At 41.6% G+C, this 18310-nt stretch overlaps 2 protein-coding genes across 2 annotated transcripts; both read left to right on the forward strand.

The window, feature by feature from the left end:
• Positions 1–1399: 1399 nt before the first annotated feature.
• pop5 (POP5 homolog, ribonuclease P/MRP subunit) lies at positions 1400–4945 on the forward strand. Its single transcript, XM_072681149.1, has 5 exons — positions 1400–1439; positions 1544–1686; positions 2188–2337; positions 3369–3452; positions 4517–4945. Exons 1-5 carry the CDS (start codon positions 1420–1422, stop codon positions 4633–4635), a joined length of 516 nt encoding a protein of 171 aa, XP_072537250.1. The 5' UTR covers positions 1400–1419; the 3' UTR covers positions 4636–4945.
• Positions 4946–5496: 551 nt separating this feature from the next.
• rnf10 (ring finger protein 10) lies at positions 5497–18272 on the forward strand. Its single transcript, XM_072682540.1, has 17 exons — positions 5497–6027; positions 9195–9385; positions 9853–10058; positions 11407–11497; positions 12023–12207; positions 12315–12451; positions 12682–12839; positions 13264–13395; positions 13914–14100; positions 14629–14762; positions 14891–15008; positions 15156–15257; positions 15529–15666; positions 16031–16122; positions 16245–16302; positions 16393–16557; positions 17011–18272. The coding sequence occupies exons 1-17, from the start codon at positions 5883–5885 to the stop codon at positions 17082–17084; spliced, it is 2313 nt and encodes a 770-aa protein (XP_072538641.1). The 5' UTR covers positions 5497–5882; the 3' UTR covers positions 17085–18272.
• Positions 18273–18310: the final 38 nt, after the last annotated feature.

Below are 18310 nucleotides of genomic sequence, written 5' to 3' on the forward strand. Positions count from 1 at the left end.
CCCACTATAGGATCCACCTGTATGAAGACACACCCCCTACAGTATCCACCTGTTAGAAGACAGGTGCAGGACAGGGTCCACCTCCCTAAAGACACGCCCACTCTAACATCCATCTATATGAAGACACATCCTCTACAGGGTCCACCTCCCTAAAGACACGCCCACTATAGGATCCACCTGTCTGACCACACATTCACTTCAGGACCCACCTGCTTAAAGACACGCCCAATACTGGATCCACCTGTCTAAAGACTCTGTAGCATCTGCCTTCCTAATGACTTGCTCACAGCAAGATCCATCTGTCTGTGGACATTCCCACTACAGGATCCACCTTCCTGAAGACACGCCCACTACATATTTCACCTGTTTAAAGACACGCCCACCACATATATTCAGCAGGTAGGATTCCACAGCAGGTGAATAGGTGCCCAGAGGAATCAGGCAGTGTACTGGGTGTAATTACAGTGTGTGAGGAAGCTTTTGGAGGTTAGATCTGGTTCCATTCACCACGCTGTGATCAATTCTGATTCTGCAAGTTTACACCAAACCCACTCTGAATCACTTAGTTTGCACTTTAATGCTGAAATATAAAAAAAGGGAAACTTCCTATATAGAATCGTAGCACATATTTATATGTAGGATCTTTTTCATCTCAAGAACAATAAAATACAATTTCAAATCCTACTGATTCGCTGGATTTTATACTGTATTTTAAATAAAACACATAATACAGTATGCAGTATGCTATGTATACTATTGTACTATTGTTCTCTGTATATTGTGTATTGTCTGTAAATTGTATGTAGTGTGAACTGTGAAATGTGAACATACTTGGCCAATTAATCTGATTCTATATCTGATTCTGATAATTAATTAATCAATAATCAATTAATATATATATATATATATATATATATATATATATATATATATACATATATATATATATGAATAATATATATATATATATATATATATATATATGTATATATATATATATATATATATATAATACAATTAAAATATATAATTAAATAAATATTTAAAATATAAAATACAGTCAATTTATAATTAATAATACAGTTGTTTATTCTACGGCCGGTCCAAAATTGCCTCCGTTTATTTTTGCTCTAATAGCGCCATCTCGCGGACAATGTGGAGAAGAGCACAGCGCAAAATTTCCAACACGATAAAACCCAACAGGACTTTAATTTGATATAAAATATAAAACAGGCTTCAAAAAACAATTCTAGAAATAAGTAGAAATAAAGCAGAACTTTTAAACGTTACACTTTACAGTGTTATTGGGGCCGCTGTGGCTCCGCCCCCTCTTGAGCAACAGCGATTTATGATTGGTTCACAGCCCGCAAGGAAGGGGAGCGAACCGCTGGCCCACGTGGTTCCGCACAGACGAGCAGGATGGTGCGATTAAAAGCGAGGTAAACTTTAGCTCTTAATGTTGGGTTTTACATGCTTTAGCTATATGTTTTAGGGTTTAAAAGGATGCGCGCGCGTGTGTGTGTGTGTGTGTGTGTGTTTGCAGGTATTTGCTGTGTGAGGTGTGTGTTTCGGAGAGAAGCATGCTGCGGGTCCTGGAGGAAAAGGACATTTACCAGGCTGTTAAAGCAGCTGTGACTAAAGCTCATGGGGCGCATGGAGCAGCCCTGTTCGGCATAGGTTCTGCAGGTCAGCACTGCAGCACCACACACACCTCCAGCTCATCCACATCTTCATAGGGGGATTTATTCCACTGTGATACATGTTGTTTATGTAATGCACGGTAATGCATGTTAAAGTAGTCCTGTATGGGATAGTATTTGGATACTATCTAAATGTTATGCCACTATTGCTTGTCAGAATATTGTAATAAATATTCATTAATAAATGTATTCATAATTACTTAAACACCCACATATTAGTATGACACCTTTAGGCAATACTTACTTAAGTTACTGCACTACATTGTATTTATTCAGGGGTGCAGATTTGGTCAGATTAGACTTTTTATTGTATTTGAAATATTGTCATATTATATTTTTAAACATATTTTAACAGAGTGAATATAACTAGTAAGTTACTACCCACCTTTGCAGCTAGCTATCTGTCTTACTTCTTTCATAGTACAGGTCTAGATAACAGATATCAGCTTCAGATTCTGCTGTTTTGTAAAGCGTTGACTCTTTTCAGTGGCGTACCTGAATGCGTACACCGGGGTGGTCATGCTGCGCTTCCGGAAGTCCCACTATCGCATCCTCTGGTCGGCCCTTCCCTTTATTAATTGTATATGGAAGCATGGCCAGAAAGTGCAGTGCTTCTTTAACTGCATTCATGTTGGAGGTAAGAGGTCACCTGTTTGATGCAGGTACGGCTGTTTCTTACCTAGTTGACTTACCTGGTTTCTTACCTGGTTTCATATTGTATTATATATGTATAGAAACCCTCAGTTACTTCTGTGCTTGTCTCCATGAATGCTAAAAGAATCTGACCTATCACTGATCAAAATCCAGTCCTGTGCATCACTTCTGATGCATAAAGATGCACTATTTCCAAAATGGTTGTAGGCGCTCCGTCCAATGAATGCACCCACTGCTGACACAGATGTGCAAATGTGCACACTCTGCTTGTCTAGTCCCTGTAGAGAAGTATAGCCATTAGAATAGGACTCCCTAGAGCAGATAAACATGAACCTATTGTCACCATGCTTAATAATGCCAGGCATGAGCTAGAGGGATATGGGGCCCCCCAGCATTGAGCAGTGGAGCAGTGGAAGAACTGTGTTCTCTGGAATGATGGATGGTGCTCCATCCAGTACTGTTGGGGATGAGGTGGGGTGGTGATCATCCAACATCCTGACCTCCATAACACTCTTGTCACTAGTTGCAATTAAATGCTCACAGCAGTGCTCCTCTAAAATCTTGTAGAAAGCCTTCTTCTGCCCGTCACAGTAGAGTCAGTTACTCCAACAAAAGCAGGATCAGCTCTTTTTAAATGTAATTTCTTTTTAAATGAGATTTCCAATGAACGAGCCGGTGTCCCAATACTTTTGTCCATACTGTGATTTTGTTTGTTTGTTTGTTTTCATACCTAAAAATATGGCAGCTCCTGTATATATAATAAAATATTTAAGAATAAACTCAAATACAACAATTTAACAGATATAAAGAAACATTAGGATTGTAAGTACTGGTATACTGTTATATAAGTAAAGATCCTAAAAATGATTCTTTGAGTGATGCCATGGAAGAACCATGGTTCTGTATGGAACCAAATGTGGTTCTTCTGTGGCATCACTCAAAAATCCCTTGTTAGCACCTTCTTTATGGATTGATTTCAATCTAACTGCTCTCCTTATCTCTCTAATTCCACAGGTACCATCAGAACATGTCAGAGGTTTCTTGTGCGTTACAACAGACAGCAGCTGTGCCGAATGCTGCCCCACTGTAAGACGGAAGGTAGGATCTCTTCTCTTAACTTTATACGTCTAGAATAATTCAGACTGCTGCGCCAGCTCACTTCAGTAGAACACTGTTAGTGGTTTTAGACCAAACTCAGAGCGGAGAGTGATGGAGTAAACCCACACAGTGCTAGTACCGGTATTCAGGCATTTAAACATTTTACATCCTCAAATGAGCTTTAACCAAAATTCAGATTGTACTTGTTTTGAATCTCTTAATATAACAAGGATGTTTGGTTGTTTACTACATGTTTACTACATTTACCCTCAAGAACATTGCCGTCTATAACTATATGATGTGATGTAGTAGTACTCTGCAAAATCTTAAGCCATCCAGGTAAGCTGTTTATCAGGGCTGTATGTGATTTTGTTTATTTGTTGATTCTAAAATTGCATTAGAATAAATAAACAAAACAATATTCCAATGTGATTAAAAAAAGCCCAGTAAAACCTAGTTCTCTAATCAGCCCTTCATGTAGTGTCTGGAGTTCAGCACCCAAATCTGTTTCTACTAACCAACATATCAATAACTTTACTGACCAATATGACATTCTGACCACTGACTTTATGTTTATTTGGGTTTATTCTAATGTTATATAGAGTTAATTACAGGTAGACACTCTCACTGACCACTGACTTTGTTTATTTGGGTTTATTCTAATGTTATATAGAGTTAATTACAGGTAGACGCTCTCACTGACCACTGACTTTATGTTTATTTGGGTTTATTCTAATGTTATATAGAGTTAATTACAGGTAGACACTCTCACTGACCACTGACTTTGTTTATTTGGGTTTATTCTAATGTTATATAGAGTTAATTACAGGTAGACGCTCTCACTGACCACTGACTTTATGTTTATTTGGGTTTATTCTAATGTTATATAGAGTTAATTACAGGTAGGCACTGACCACTGACTTTGTTACAAACTAAGCTGTAATGATATGTTGTATGTACTGTCTCTCTCTCTCTCTCCCTCTCGCTTTCTTTCTTTCTTTCTTTTTTTCTCTCTCTCTCTCTCTCTCTCTCTCTCTCTCTCTCTCTCTCTCTCTCTCTCTCAGCTGAAAGGCAAGAGGTCAGAAAAGCAGTGTTGAGTTGTTCTCTTAACCAACTCAGACAAGATGAAGGTGATGATGATGATGATGATGAAGGAGAAGAGCATGAAGAAGAACAGAACTAACTACACTAGTTGCTATGGTATATGCAAATTCACTGTGCATATTTGGAAAGGCCCGTTTATTACTTTATGTAAAGTTTTGATATTAATGGATTTTAACCCTCTGTTCAGGAGAGAAGAGTCATTTGTACGCTGACTGTACGTGTAGAATAAACCGGTAAACTTCATTCTGTAATGGTATTTTTGGAATCTGTGTTCTTGTTTTGGAACAGCTTGGTTGGTTTGGTTAATAACCACGGAGCTGTGAATTTTCTTTCAGTTTGTGTTGGAGTTTTTTGCACTGTATAATAAATGGTAAAACTGAATAATTCGACATTGTGTCAGTTGTGTGTTCTTACATGTTTTCCATTGCAGCCCAAAGTAAGTGTAGATGTTATTTAAGAATACCTAAGAAACATCACAGCACTAATATACTAAAGGCCTGTGTCCTTACTAGAACCCTTAGCTAGTTTGTAAATTCTACTGTCCATTATGGAAAGAACACTTGCTGGTGTTAATCTCCAGTGTGAAGTATTGTGTATATTATTATAATAATTAATATTATGCTGGTGCATGGTGACATAAAGAGCCCCTAAAGTATCAAGGCTCAAAATATAAATATAATTAAATAATTCAAGCAATTTAATAGATTGAAAGAATTAAAGAAAATGGATTAGCTATAACAAAGCTTTTTTATTATTTGCATGTGATGATATGCTGTTTGTAAACTCGTACCCTAGCTAGTCCTGCTAGTTAGTGCATAAGTGCGCACTTCGGGTTGCAATCCGCTTCCGGGTATTTAGTCTTAAGCCAATCAGGACGGTTGAAAATCGGCACATCGACACGTGACCGCTGAGCGAGTCTATATAAGCCTCCTGCGGGTGTTTACGGTTCCTGTTTGGCGACCCGTCGCCACAAGCGCGATCCCGTTCATACGTACCGAACAATTGGGCAACGAGACGTTTAATTGATCCGTTTTCCAATATTGGAGAGCGGTTAACGCCTTGTGGGGCGCTGTAGTTCCCACTACAGGGGAGGAAAACGACGACTTACGGGGTGAAGGCCCCGCTCTTTGAGCGCCAGTCCCGTCTCCATTGCTCGAGTCTTCTTTACTGAGACATCTGCACCGTGTCTCTGTTTTTCTTTTCTCGGGTTTTGTTGTCAAGATGTCGCCGTGATGGAGTGTCCGCGTTTGACAGAAATGAACCAGGGCCTTGGTCGCCTGACCTGCATTCGCACCGACCCGCTTTCCTATTGTTTCGCCCCGTTTAATGCTAGAGAGCTCGGCGGCTCTCTCACCGGAGCTCGGCCTCAGCGCTTCACCCCGCCAGAGCTGCTCGAACATGGAGAAAAACCCGAACGCAACCCGGTCCAGTTCAACAGGCCCGACATCTGCAGAATCTAAGCCTAAAACAGGTCGGTGTCGCTTAATACGTTGGTCCTACGTGTGGTGTTTCAGCCGTATGCTGTGAAGCTGAATCCAGGAGTGGGTTTGTTTACTTCAGCCGACAGGAGAAGGCCCGGCTCTGTAGGCCCGGCTCTGTAGGCCCGGCTCTGTAGGCCCGGAGCTGCTTTCCGAGTATTATTACAACTTAATCAGCTTAATCATGGGGAAAGTACTAGTTTAATATCAATATCATCACTCCAATTTAATCAATATGCAATTAAGAGGGGTTTAGAGAATCGTTATAGATGAAGCTTAGCCAGATGACTGACAGCCTAAATGAGCTCGCTAACTTCTGTAAACTTACTGTCCTGAGATTATGATCATCAGACGTGACCGATTTAGCTTTTTATAGTGTACTTAAACATGTTAAAGCTAAAAAAAAGCTTAATTGAGTGATTAAACGATGTGACTATATGGTTTCACTGCTGTTTTTAGAAACATGGCCCCTCAGGAAAAGCCTGCAGTTCAGAGGAGGAGAGGAGACCCGTTTCTGTTGGCTACCATTTAAGTTCTGGTCGGTCTGTGACCGTATTTGATATCTAGTTATTTATTATTATGAAATGAGTCTCTCCCAACTAGATAGATAGCTCCACACTCCTCTCCCTGCCCCTCCGAGCAGCTCTGTGAGGGGACCAGGGCTGCGGGGACCAGGGCTGCGGGGACCCAGGGCTGCGGGGACCCAGGGCTGCGGGGACAGATCGCCGTTAATGGCGAAGTTCGCCCCTTTCTTCTGCAAACCTAAGACTGTAAATCTGTTAACCAGACCTAATGGTATCAACACAAGCTTAGTTTAGCTTCTTTATCTCCTTGATGGCTGGATGCGATGCTGCTTAGAGTTTAACTTCACTGTTTTCAGTAAAAGAGCTGGATGCTGTGAGCTAGTGCTAGCTTAGCTTAGCTTAGCTTAGCGTAGCTGGAGTTCGCCTCGGTTTATATTGATAAGCTCTTTCTACCTAAATTAGTATCAGTACTGACACGTTTTACTGAACTTTTTAAAATATAAACCTGATTAGAGTAATAAAAGGTAGTGTTTTATTGTGTGTTTTGGTTTATAGCTGTGTTTTAGCCGTTTCAGGTTAGCTGTTTTGCTAATTTGGCTAATGCTAGCTAGCTGCCAAACGGCTGACCGTTGCGCTGGCTTGCGGTCTCTCGTCTTGTTTTTATAGCCTTTATTAAAGTCTCTGAATTATGAATTATTACTTTTATTAAAATTGACTGTATATAGTTTACTAATCAGGTGTGAGACCTGTAGATGCAGTGTTCAGACTCTCCATTGCAGATTAATGGGAAGATTAGAGGAAATTCCAGCTATGAAATTTGCCCTACTTGTATTAAGTTAAGTGCTTTAATGAGCAAATATTTAATAACTTGTGACCATATCCATCAATAATCAGCAGATCAACGTGATTGGTTGATCTAAAGATCTTTATTTCAATAATGCACAGATTTATTTGATGCAGAAAGTCCAAATTAAGTAAAAACAAAATTTGCTGAGCTGAGTTATTAATACAGAAATGAGCAGGATGATCTCAGATGCTTTGTTTCTTCATTGAAATCAGTTTCCACAAAGGTTGGGACATTTATAGTCCCTTGGAAGAGCTAGCGGGACACATTGGCATTAATATGGTGAAGACCAGATCACAAATTGGTCATATCACATCATTACAATCATTACCCTTTGATCATAGTAATTGCATGTATTTATTGAACTTAAAAAAACACTAAAGTCGAATTGGGAGGGCAGAAAACTCAAATCTGTAAAGACGAGAGGTGCTCTGGATTTATAGCAAACAAAAATATCACCATTATGAAACTGAACATGGGGCAATTGGTTTTCGTGTCGATTTCATAACTATTAGAAGCCAAAAAAGTAATTTAAGCAATATAATTATAGATTATAATTGAATATAATTACTTGAATAATCTCTCAGGCTTGCTTTTTATACTTTACAAGAACCAGTAGAAATCAAGACTCCTCCTAAAGGCCATTTCATGTTTTCGTCTGGGCTCTTCTGTGAATATGCAACTGTTGGTGAGCTGCTATTCCTGTTCGGTGGATTGCCGTGTGGCTTAAGGAAGCGATTCACAGTTGGAATGACTGCAGGCTTTCGGGGAGGCCTAGTTTAGGAATCAGCTGACAAGATCTGCAGAAAGGCTCTGTCTGATGTTCTGCACTACATTTAATAACCGTATCTCCCTTTGTGAAAGAGATTCATTTACATGGGGGGGATTTCGGCTCATTCTGAAGGTGTGTTTTGGTCAGAATGTGTTTGGTCGTGTCTGAGCTTCCTCTGGACTCGACTGATAAGCTGTGTGAAACACCCTCAGAGCTCTTATCATGAGGCCCGAAGAAGCTGTTCTGTGTTCAGAGTTCAACACGGGTTTGCTTTTATTTATACATTCATTTAGTTTTTGTCCAAGCTTTTTTAATGAACTGGAAAATGGAAAATTGGTTGATATGAGTTTATTAAACCTAATTTCACTTGATGAATTATACTGTTAAAGCTTCGTTATAAACAGGTTAATTTGAATTGAATGATTACCCAGGCAAATGAGAGGAAAGATCAGATTGCTTTATACTGAGCTCTGTCAGCTGGGCCTCCTGAAGCATGTTCCTGATCCAGTTTCAGCTTCATGTAATCCAGCAAATACAGCTGTGCCGACTCCGTTTGTGACTTCTGTAACAACCCCTTCTGCCAACCCAGGTTTAGGGACTAAAAATGGGATCAATTGTGGGGTTTACAGCAAATGTGCGATCATATTTAGATGTAAAGAAACTAAAGTTATTACTGATTAATATTTATAGCTGTTGCTTTATTTTTATTTAAAATTATGGACTAGATAGGTCTTCACTGGTTGGCACAAACACTTGTTAATCCCAAATGTGACCTGACCTGGCCTCGATTAGTCATGCTGAACAAAGTTCACCACCCTTAAGTCATCATATGTGCTGTAGTTGGAAGCCAGTTGTTGTAAAATGGCGAAGTGGACACGCCTGATGCTCGTCTACTGTAGATCATGAGTTTCTCTACTGGCGTGGTCGTCATACCATTGTCATAGCCCACCATTTAGACTCTCTGAATGCAGTCTAGGTTGTGTACATTAACAGTGCACTTTGGTTTTCTCTCCTTTTCAGATACAAAGAATAATGGGGGCTCCAAACGGTACAACCGTAAGCGTGAGCCCTCCTTCCCAAAGGCGGAGAGTTTTCCAGGCCCTCGCCGCACCCACCCACAGAAAGGCAAGAGTTTCGACAAGAGACCCCCTCAGAGAGGCGGTGGAGGAGGCAGACAGGGTGGGCTCATGGGCGGTGGGAGAAGAGAAGAGGTGAGTGGTCGAGCAGTTGAAAAGAAATAGGTGAATGTGGAAAAACACAGCATGCTGGATATTTGGATAGTTTGTTTAAAATAATAAACATGAAGGTTGCACTCGTCATGCAATTCACTGACCCAGCAGTCTGTACTGGACTCTCTTGTTTAGGGTGATGAAAGTGATCATTCCCTTTACCTTTAATTACACTGGACAGTACCGTCCCTCCAGAAACCAAACCATTCCAACACAAATGAGACATTTCCACACATTCGTTTTTGTAATTACATTGCACACTCGTGGTATATCAATATTTATGGTATATCCCGTAGCACAACACTGTAGTCAATGAACAGAGATAGGAGACACATCCAAAGCAATAATTATAAATAATTATAATAATAATAAATTGCTTATCCAAGCAAAGCAAAAATATTATTGCTAAACGTTTGAGATAGTAACCATTCTCCCTTCTTTCCTCTCAGGTAGCAGAAACCCGCCGGGCCGAGTTTAGCCCGGCTCAATTTTCTGGACCCAAAAAGATCAGTCTCAACCACCTGCTCAATTTTACCTTTGAGCCACGTGGAGGCCATTTCGGCTCTGTAGGCGATGGTCATTCCTGCTGGGGACGCCGCAACAAGTGGGGCCATAAGCACAAGCCCTTTAACAAGGAGCTTTTCCTGCAGGCCAAGTGAGTGTTACCAAACTCTCCACCTTTCCGCCAGGTTCTTGAGTTCTTGCAGGGGCGAGGGGGGGGGATATTTTACTTTTATGATTCTGATGTTAAGGGCACATGCACAATTGGTTTCATAGCAGTTTAGATGCTGTCTTACATTTCTTTTACAGTCCAAAAACTCTTTTGTGCAATTGTGCAGAAGTAAGAGAGTGTGGGATGAGCTGTTCATACATGTGAGATGACCAGATGTTTTCATAATGCTGTACTTGTTGCCTTCTATAAATATCAGCAGCAAATAGAGATCTAGTTTTCCTAGGGTAATTCCTACAAACGGAGCAGAATCTCTTATGTGGATGAATTAAAATCAAGCCAGGGATGCACATTTTTCCACCATGCGTTAGTTTGTTGTTAATTTGTTAAATACTCCCTACTGCACTGAGTGCAATGCAGTTGGCTAGACTTAATGCATTTTTGGCTTCTGGGCTTCCCTTACAGTTGGGGAGCATAATTCACCTTTACGCTGCTGCAACAAATGCCCCCCGCCCCTCATGGACAGCTTTACACGTGCATTTGTTAATAAGGTAATAAGTTAGAGAAGCATGGGGCTGTGGCGATGTACAATACTACAGTATTGTACACTAATGACTAGGGTTACTCAACGTTATACAGTTCTGGAGAGAGGTTCTCCTCCTGCAGCTCCACCGACGCTCCATAGTGCAGTAGCAGCGTTCCGGCCCGGAGTGGGAATGATGGGCTTCCCTCTCCCTATTAGCCTCAGTCTACCAACCTGAATCTGAAGCTTCTATTTTAGGAGAGTTGCTACATAATGTTGCTTTAACTCTGTGTACATCCGGATTGCACCATTACCAAGTCATGGTGTTTTTTGCAAGTGAGTGAGTGATTGCACTAAATACGTTAATGTCTAAAGCCTCCCCTGTGATGCCATGGGTCATGTTTTGCTGGTTTTCTACAAGAAGCTGAGTACTGTTTGACTGGGAGGGTTGATTTTGTCTTTCACATTGATGGAAGTGATTACTACTATCCTGCTGGCTGCTGGTCTGCTGATGAAAGCAGTATTGGTTCTAAAATGCAGTAACATCAACATTAACATTAAGTAGTAGCTTTTTTTATTATATATATATATATATATATATATATATATATATATATATATATATATATAAAAAAGCAAAAAATAAACAAATGTCCCAGTTTCTGTATGTTGGGGGAGGTGGGGGGGGGTGTAATTTGATCCACACATACTACTAATTCAGTTTATTACTACAGCAAACCTGTAGCTGCCCAAAAAATGTTGGTCAGTTTTGAATCAGTGTGTGTAATTCTGTGTCTTGTGTATCTCTAGCTGCCAGTTTGTGGTGATTGATGACCAGGACTACCAAGCTCACTTCACTGACCCAGATACTCTGGTCAGCTGGGACTGTGTGCAGCAAGTGGTAAGGCTTCTTTTAAGGACTTATGATTACTTGATATGAACTCTATTTAAAAAGTCATTGCCAGTCGTTTTAGTAAATTTCCTCCTCAAGAATTAAGAAATGGCCTAACTTACAACCATTTATATTCATTGTTGTGATGAAAATCACAGGAGAAGGAAAAAACGGTAGAACACTATATAAAGAATTAAGTCTTTTTACAGCATTTCGGTCTATTCATCATAATTCCTCATGAAATCTGGCCAATTCAGATTATTAGAATGGAAATGCAATGACCATGTAAATATACTGTATGGATAAGTATTGGATTTCAGAAATTGAATATTACGTTATTGTCAGTATGTATTTATTTGTATTTTTTGGAAGTTGTCCACAAACATTTGGACATGCTAAATTTCCGGTTGTTTGTGGACACCTTCTAAAAAAGAAATACATTTTAAAAAAATGCATGGATGTATGTGAGGGCTGTACTTGCGCTTTCCATAACATAATTTCGCCCCCCCAATCCCCCCTTCACCATCCTCACAGCGTATCTACAGCCACGAGGTGCCGACATGCCCAATCTGTCTGTATCCGCCTGTGGCAGCGCACATCACCCGCTGTGGCCACATTTACTGCTGGCCCTGCATGCTGCACTACCTGTCTCTCAGTGAGAAGAGCTGGTCCAAGTGCCCCATCTGCTACGAGGCTGTGCACAGCGCAGACCTCAAGAGGTTTGTACAGCAGCAGCAGCTCTGCATCCAAGTCAGACACAGGGCATATCAAGCTCCCCTGCAGCCAAACTTGTGTAGGCTCAACTTGAACTGTCCTTTCTTTCCAGTGTTGTTGCCATGGAGACACGTCAGTATGTGCCTGGTGACCTCATCACAATGCACCTGATGCGTCGGGAGAAAGGTGTGCTGGTGGCTCTGCCCAGCTCGCAGTGGGTCAAAGTAGAGGAGCCCATCCGCATTGGAGGTGAGGCGGCGTCTCTGTTGTTTATCCGCTGATCTACTTTGTGTGGTCATAGAGGATGGATTGTTGTTATTGGATAATGGTAAAATTGTAAGTATGGAGAGTAAACAGTGTTATAATTGGCATTAGAAGCATTAGTATGGTCAATACATTGATGGAGGATGTGTGGATGCGTAGTTTCCAGCTCATTCTTTATATTTCTAGTCACTGTTTCTTGTACGTCTTTCTTTCAGATGTGCGTCTGAGTGCGTACTCAAAGCTGCTGCTGGCGTCTCAGGAGCAGGTTCTGAGCTTGCTGACTGAGGAGAGGGCAGCACTGCAGGCACAGCTCAGCCAGGAGAAGGACGACCCGCAGGCCTGCTTCACACAGAGCGCCCTGCTGCAGCTCCAGGTGTGCACTTGTATTCACACAGGGAAATGTACATTTACTACACTGCGGTTTCTCAGCGACCGTGAACCACAGGCTGTAATACAATGCAACAAACTGCACACATGCATTCTTCACTCTTTAAGAGTATATTCAGCCTCGAGTGCAGGGCTTAGAGAGAAGTGGACTGAGTAGAGCAGATCCAGAGGCTTTTCTGCTTCATTTGTGGCTGCAGGAGAACCGTAGGAGCGTTAACAACATTTGAGGCAAAGTTAGACGCTGCAGCTTCCAGCTTCTAGAGGGCGCACTAGCAGATTTAGAAGAGGTGTAATTTGTCAACATAAGTATTATTGTACTGCTGGCCAAATCACTTCACATTTCCTCTGGCATTTTGCTAAATGCTTGTGGGTTAAAATTGTAAGTCTGATTCATGCTGCCTGTGTTGTAGGAGCGAGAGGATGCACTGCTGAAACGGAACGGTCAGGATGGAGGCACTGTGGAAGGTGCGGACATGAGGAAACTTTCTCTGACTGACTGTGCTGCTCCTGAGGTGGCAGTCAACACCCTCACCAGCTCCAAGGTACTTAAAGCACTTAAAGTGGTGGATTAGGCTTACTGTGTTCTTGATAGTACATGCCTTACTTTAGGGAAGCTTGGATAAAAGCGTGCCACCATACCGCTCCATCTCATTGAACAAAGTAGGCTGCACAGTATTGTTCTCTTAAAATGGGTGTACGTAGTAGTGCATTAGATGTCTTTTCAAATGTAAATATTTGCTGTTTCAGATCTAATTTCAACTTGGTCATGCTTTATTCAGGTGCAGTTAAATTATTTGCTTTAAATGCATATCTGCTATGTTCTTAATTTAAGATTAATTAAATTAAATAACTGACCTTTAAGATTACATATGGAGCAGACACTGATTAGGAGTTTATCATAATGTCCAGCAAATGTGAAGTGAAAACTGATGGGGTTTTTTTCACTCCTTTTCACTCACATACTTGAGCTTTTGACCAGCAAATCAATTTGTGTCAAAGAGGCATTGTTCCTTAATATGTAAAAAACCTTAAAACCACGTTTCTGTGCTCTCCTCTGTAGCCCATTCTGCAGTATGCGTCTGCTTTTGATGACGAGGTTCAGGATGCGCCTGAAGAGCCACCTGAGGAACTGCCTGAGCAGGTGCCGGAAGGACCTGGAGAAGAAAACCCAGATCAGGGTGCTGGTCAGAGCGAGGCTGCGCCCCCTCAAAACCCTCAGCATGGCCCATACTACTACTTCTACCAAGGTTTGTGTTTTGGTACATTAATTTAGACCAGAGTGAGGATGGCCCACCAGTAGGGGGAGGCCGCCTTGTAGGTTAAGGTGGAACTGCAGTTTGGTGATCCATTTGTCTTAATAATGGGCTGTATACATATTTGCAGAGACCCTGTTACGAAAAACCTTTTTTGTTTGTGAAATGTAAATGTTCATCAATAAATATTTAAACACTATGGACAAAATGTATTGGGACACCTGCTCGTTCATTTTTCTCTGAAATAAAAATTCCTTCTTTTTTTAGTGCTACTGCCCAGAAGGCTTTATACTAGATTTTAGAATATCATTGCTGTGAGGATTTGATTGCATTTAGTGGCAAAAGCATTAGGGAGGTCAGGATATTGTATGATCACCACCCCACCTCATGCCAAAAGTACTGGCACTAGACAAGCTTTGTCAATAAGAGCAGATAAAAAATAGTTGAATGGAGTTGGAAATGGAATGTCCACAAACATTTAATACAAGTTTCATAGGTTCTCTCTGGTTTGTGTGTATGTAGCGGACGACGGGCAGCAGATGTTCCTTCATCCAGTAAATGTTCGCTGCCTGCTGAGGGAGTACGGCAGTCTGGAGAATAGCCCTCAGTCAATCACTGCTTCTGTAGTGGAGATCGAAGGGCACACAGTCAATGAGGTAGGTGCACATCATCTCTCCCGCTGTGTCATCTAATATTTGTAAACACTGCAATTATACCTTTAGCAAGACTGTCCACAAGAATAGCTTTCAGTGCTTCAGGTTCGTGTGAACTGTTTTTTTTGAAGGATGTTCGTCGTCGGCACCGTTACCTGTCTCATCTGCCTCTCACCTGTGAGTTCAGCATCTGTGAGCTCAACCTGCAACCACCCATCCTCTCCAAAGAGACTCTGGACAGCTTTTCAGGTACGCTGACCATGTATTTGTGTGTTTATATATGGATATTCCAGCAGTGAAAATCAAAGATGTTCGTGTTGACATTTGAGTAACAGAATGCAGTGAAACGTTCTGAAACAGGAGATTAAGCAGATTTGTCTTCCCATTCTTCCCCAGATGATCTGGAGAAGAGAAAGCGTCTCAGGCAGAAGAAAGTGAGGGATGAGAAGAGAAGAGAAAGGAGGATTGAGATGGAGGAGAACCGAAAGCAGGGGAAATGTGAGTTCCCTTCTCCAACAAACCTACTAAACCTGCCAGTTAACCCAAAACTGATGGAATCCAGCCCACTAGGACTGGAATTGCTCACCCTGTTGAAGGTGTTGGTTTCCTTAGACCTTGTTCTAGGAGGCAGAACAGTTATACATTAATTCATCTGTTTTGGGATAGGAGGCCTTTTTTTGCCAAATAAGAAAATAACACTAGTTTATTTTTCTAGCACATTATTTATTATAAATGATTTTTTTAAAATTACGTTTTACTGTCTTTTTAGACCCAGAGGTGCACATTGGGCTGGAGAACTTGCAGCACTTCCCAGCATTTGGCTCACCACCTCAAAACAGCCTCTCAGTGCAGCCACCCGAGCTCCTGTTTGGACCCTCATCTCCTCTCAGCAGCAGCCCTGCTTCTGGTAATGCATTTAATTGCATCTTCAGGTTCATAGGAAAATCCAATAAAATTTAATGAGATTTAAATGATGTCACTTGGAAGTTAAAACTCTTAAGCCTGATGCATGCTATGAGTTTTTAAATATTTAATCCCCAGTTTGAACCCTTTTAATGCCCATTTTGCCTTCTAATAAATTTTAAACATAAAGGATCCTGCAGATTCCCTCGATGGTGTGGGAGCATGTGTGTGCATAGTTAGGACCTGACATTAAGTATGATGTGCTCACATTTTTAGCAGTTGCGCCTTCTTTAGTAGAACAAATCCGTGAAAATGAGATGCCAAGATCTTTTGCATGTTTTGTAATACCTCAAGTCTTTTTGTTACAGATGGAGTGATGTTCCCCAGTCTGAGTGGAAACAGTCCCTGCCTCAGTGTGGGTAGTGTGGAGGAGGATTCTCACTGCATGTCCTTTGCTCAGGTGTGTCTCATCACTACACCTTTTGGGTGCACACCTTTTTTCCTGGGCAAGGCTAATATGCTTTACTGATATACGTCACTGATTGGTGATGCACTCAGTTGAAACCCTTAACTCTTCTCTAGATGCTGAGGGATGGAAAGGCTCGTCCAGATGCTGGGCCCAAACCTGCTGCAAAGAAAGGTAGGCCTTTCTAGAACGCAGACATTAATTAGCCACTGTGAATCCACTTCACTGTGGTGAGCTCAGTGTCTTACAATCTCCTGTGTGTAGATGTGTTCCTGGCTCCTCCGGTGGCTGACAGTGATGGGGAGAGTGATGGCTCTGACCGGGTGCCGGTGCCTAACTTCCAGAACTCCTTCAGTCAGGCGTTCGAGGCGGCACTGTTGCAGCTGGACCACGGACCTCCTGCCCCAGCCAAGGCTCTAACCACCTCTGGTCAGTTTCTTTCCCTGCTCATGCTCTACCTTTTCGCTGTGCATGTTGGGTTTGGACCCCAGTTATTTCATTGTACAGAACATTGGTATGTTGTTAAGCTCTGTTAAAGGGAAGTTCCCCTGGATTTTCAGAAGTAGTCATTGTTTTTGGAGGGACAGTGTTACCTTACATCTGCATGCACTTTTACACCCTGAATGGCTTTAACCCATTAAACCCTAAATGTAGGCATCTACCAGTTCTTAATCCTTAAAACTGTGCTCACAATTGAGACGTTAAATAGGCCCTAAAAAAGTGAGACTCCATAAAATGTGCTGAAAATAATGAATAGTTTTTATAATAGTATTTAATAGTATTTATAGCAGGGTGAAGGTCTCTCTAAAAGAAGTTAGCTCATTACACATATTGCTATTGTGGCTGACTGCTGAATTTACTCTCCCCTTTTCTGTTTTTCAGAGGAGAAAGGAGGCAAGAAAAAGAAGAAAAAGCAGAAGCTTCTGTTTAGCACCTCTATGGTTCACACAAAGTAAACAGGATCACACCTTTGCCCCTCTCATTTCTTCCCACCCCTCCTACTTTACCTTTCCTCTCTCTTATGTCATTACTTTGCATTCCCTGCCCCCTCTCTCCCTTCCTCTCCCCCTGTTTTTTGTTTTGTTTTGTCCCCCCCCCCCCCCTCTTCTTTCTCTACGGTGTTAGTTTAGCCATGAGTAGGCCCTGAATGGAGGTTCAGTGACTAGCCGAAGTTGTGGTTGAGCTGAATGATATTACAGCTGCAGTGTGGTACATGCTATAGACCCAGTATTACTAATATAGATTAGTCGTCACTGTGGGCTCGTTTTTCATTAACGCACCGCAACACGCTGCTACAGCTACTCATCATAATGGAAACTTGCAGCTTCACTTTCATTACACCCATTGATTATTTATTATTTTTGTAGCAAAGCCCCAGGGTAAGAGTAGATCCACAATCTGGCATTGCTACCGTTTAAAATGCAGCTGTGGAACGAGTCTACAGCTGGGGGGTATTGCTGGTTAAGGGGTGTGGAGGGATTTACAATGAAGCAGTCAGCCAGCTGCATGGATAGAGACCCTCCTTACAATATCTTTGAACCCCTTTCCAATCACCAGCACCCTCCTGTTTTAATCCAGATTTAGGACCCCTTTAATTTGCATCGTCAGCATGGTGCTAAATCTGTAGCTGCTTTTCCCATTTCCCCTTCTCCTTTCCCCCCTCCTCCATTCTTCCCCTCAGATTATGATCCACTGGTTTAAAGGCACTTTATATTCTCCACATATGCATCAGCTATAAGCAGCAGAAAACAGTTTATCAGCAGTTGTGCTCCACTATGAGCGCCTATGTTTGCAGTAAATGTGCGTATGATCTGGCCTTTTGAGACACATTTCACTTTCGCTCGTCGCCCACCGCTGCAGGTTGAGCGTGATTCGGCTGGTGGAACGCCGGAGTACTCAAGTTTAGACCCAATACCCATCCACAGAGTTGCTAAAGGCAGAGGTTTGAAGCTTCAGAGAGGTGCAGCCTCCAGTATTTTCTATGTACTGAGTGAAGAGGTGGCATGAAGAGGTTGAAGATGTTTATATGAGGTTTTGTTTTTGAGGGATTTTCTTTTCTTATTTTTTTTTGGATCTGCTTAGAGGGAACCTGTTAAACATGCAAATTGACTCTGAATGAATAAAGGATTATTATGCACAGTTTATCCTACTGAGTGGTGTCTGTCTGTATGTCTGTCTGTCT

This window comes from Salminus brasiliensis, chromosome 6 (genome assembly GCF_030463535.1).
Source record: "Salminus brasiliensis chromosome 6, fSalBra1.hap2, whole genome shotgun sequence".
In the NCBI taxonomy this organism is placed as follows: domain Eukaryota; kingdom Metazoa; phylum Chordata; class Actinopteri; order Characiformes; family Bryconidae; genus Salminus; species Salminus brasiliensis.

What these genes read in the sequence shown, in the direction of transcription:
- rnf10 (XM_072682540.1), top strand. Translation starts at nt 5,883, where the DNA reads ATGCTAGAGAGCTCGGCGGCTCTCTCACCGGAGCTCGGCCTCAGCGCT. An exon ending in GCGCCCTGCTGCAGCTCCAG is followed by an intron (nt 12,840 to 13,263) that starts GTGTGCACTTGT and finishes CCTGTGTTGTAG; the next exon opens with GAGCGAGAGGATGCACTGCT. An exon ending in AAGGGCACACAGTCAATGAG is followed by an intron (nt 14,763 to 14,890) that starts GTAGGTGCACAT and finishes TTTTTTTTGAAG; the next exon opens with GATGTTCGTCGTCGGCACCG.
- pop5 (XM_072681149.1), top strand. Translation starts at nt 1,420, where the DNA reads ATGGTGCGATTAAAAGCGAG. An exon ending in TAACTGCATTCATGTTGGAG is followed by an intron (nt 2,338 to 3,368) that starts GTAAGAGGTCAC and finishes CTAATTCCACAG; the next exon opens with GTACCATCAGAACATGTCAG. An exon ending in GCCCCACTGTAAGACGGAAG is followed by an intron (nt 3,453 to 4,516) that starts GTAGGATCTCTT and finishes TCTCTCTCTCAG; the next exon opens with CTGAAAGGCAAGAGGTCAGA.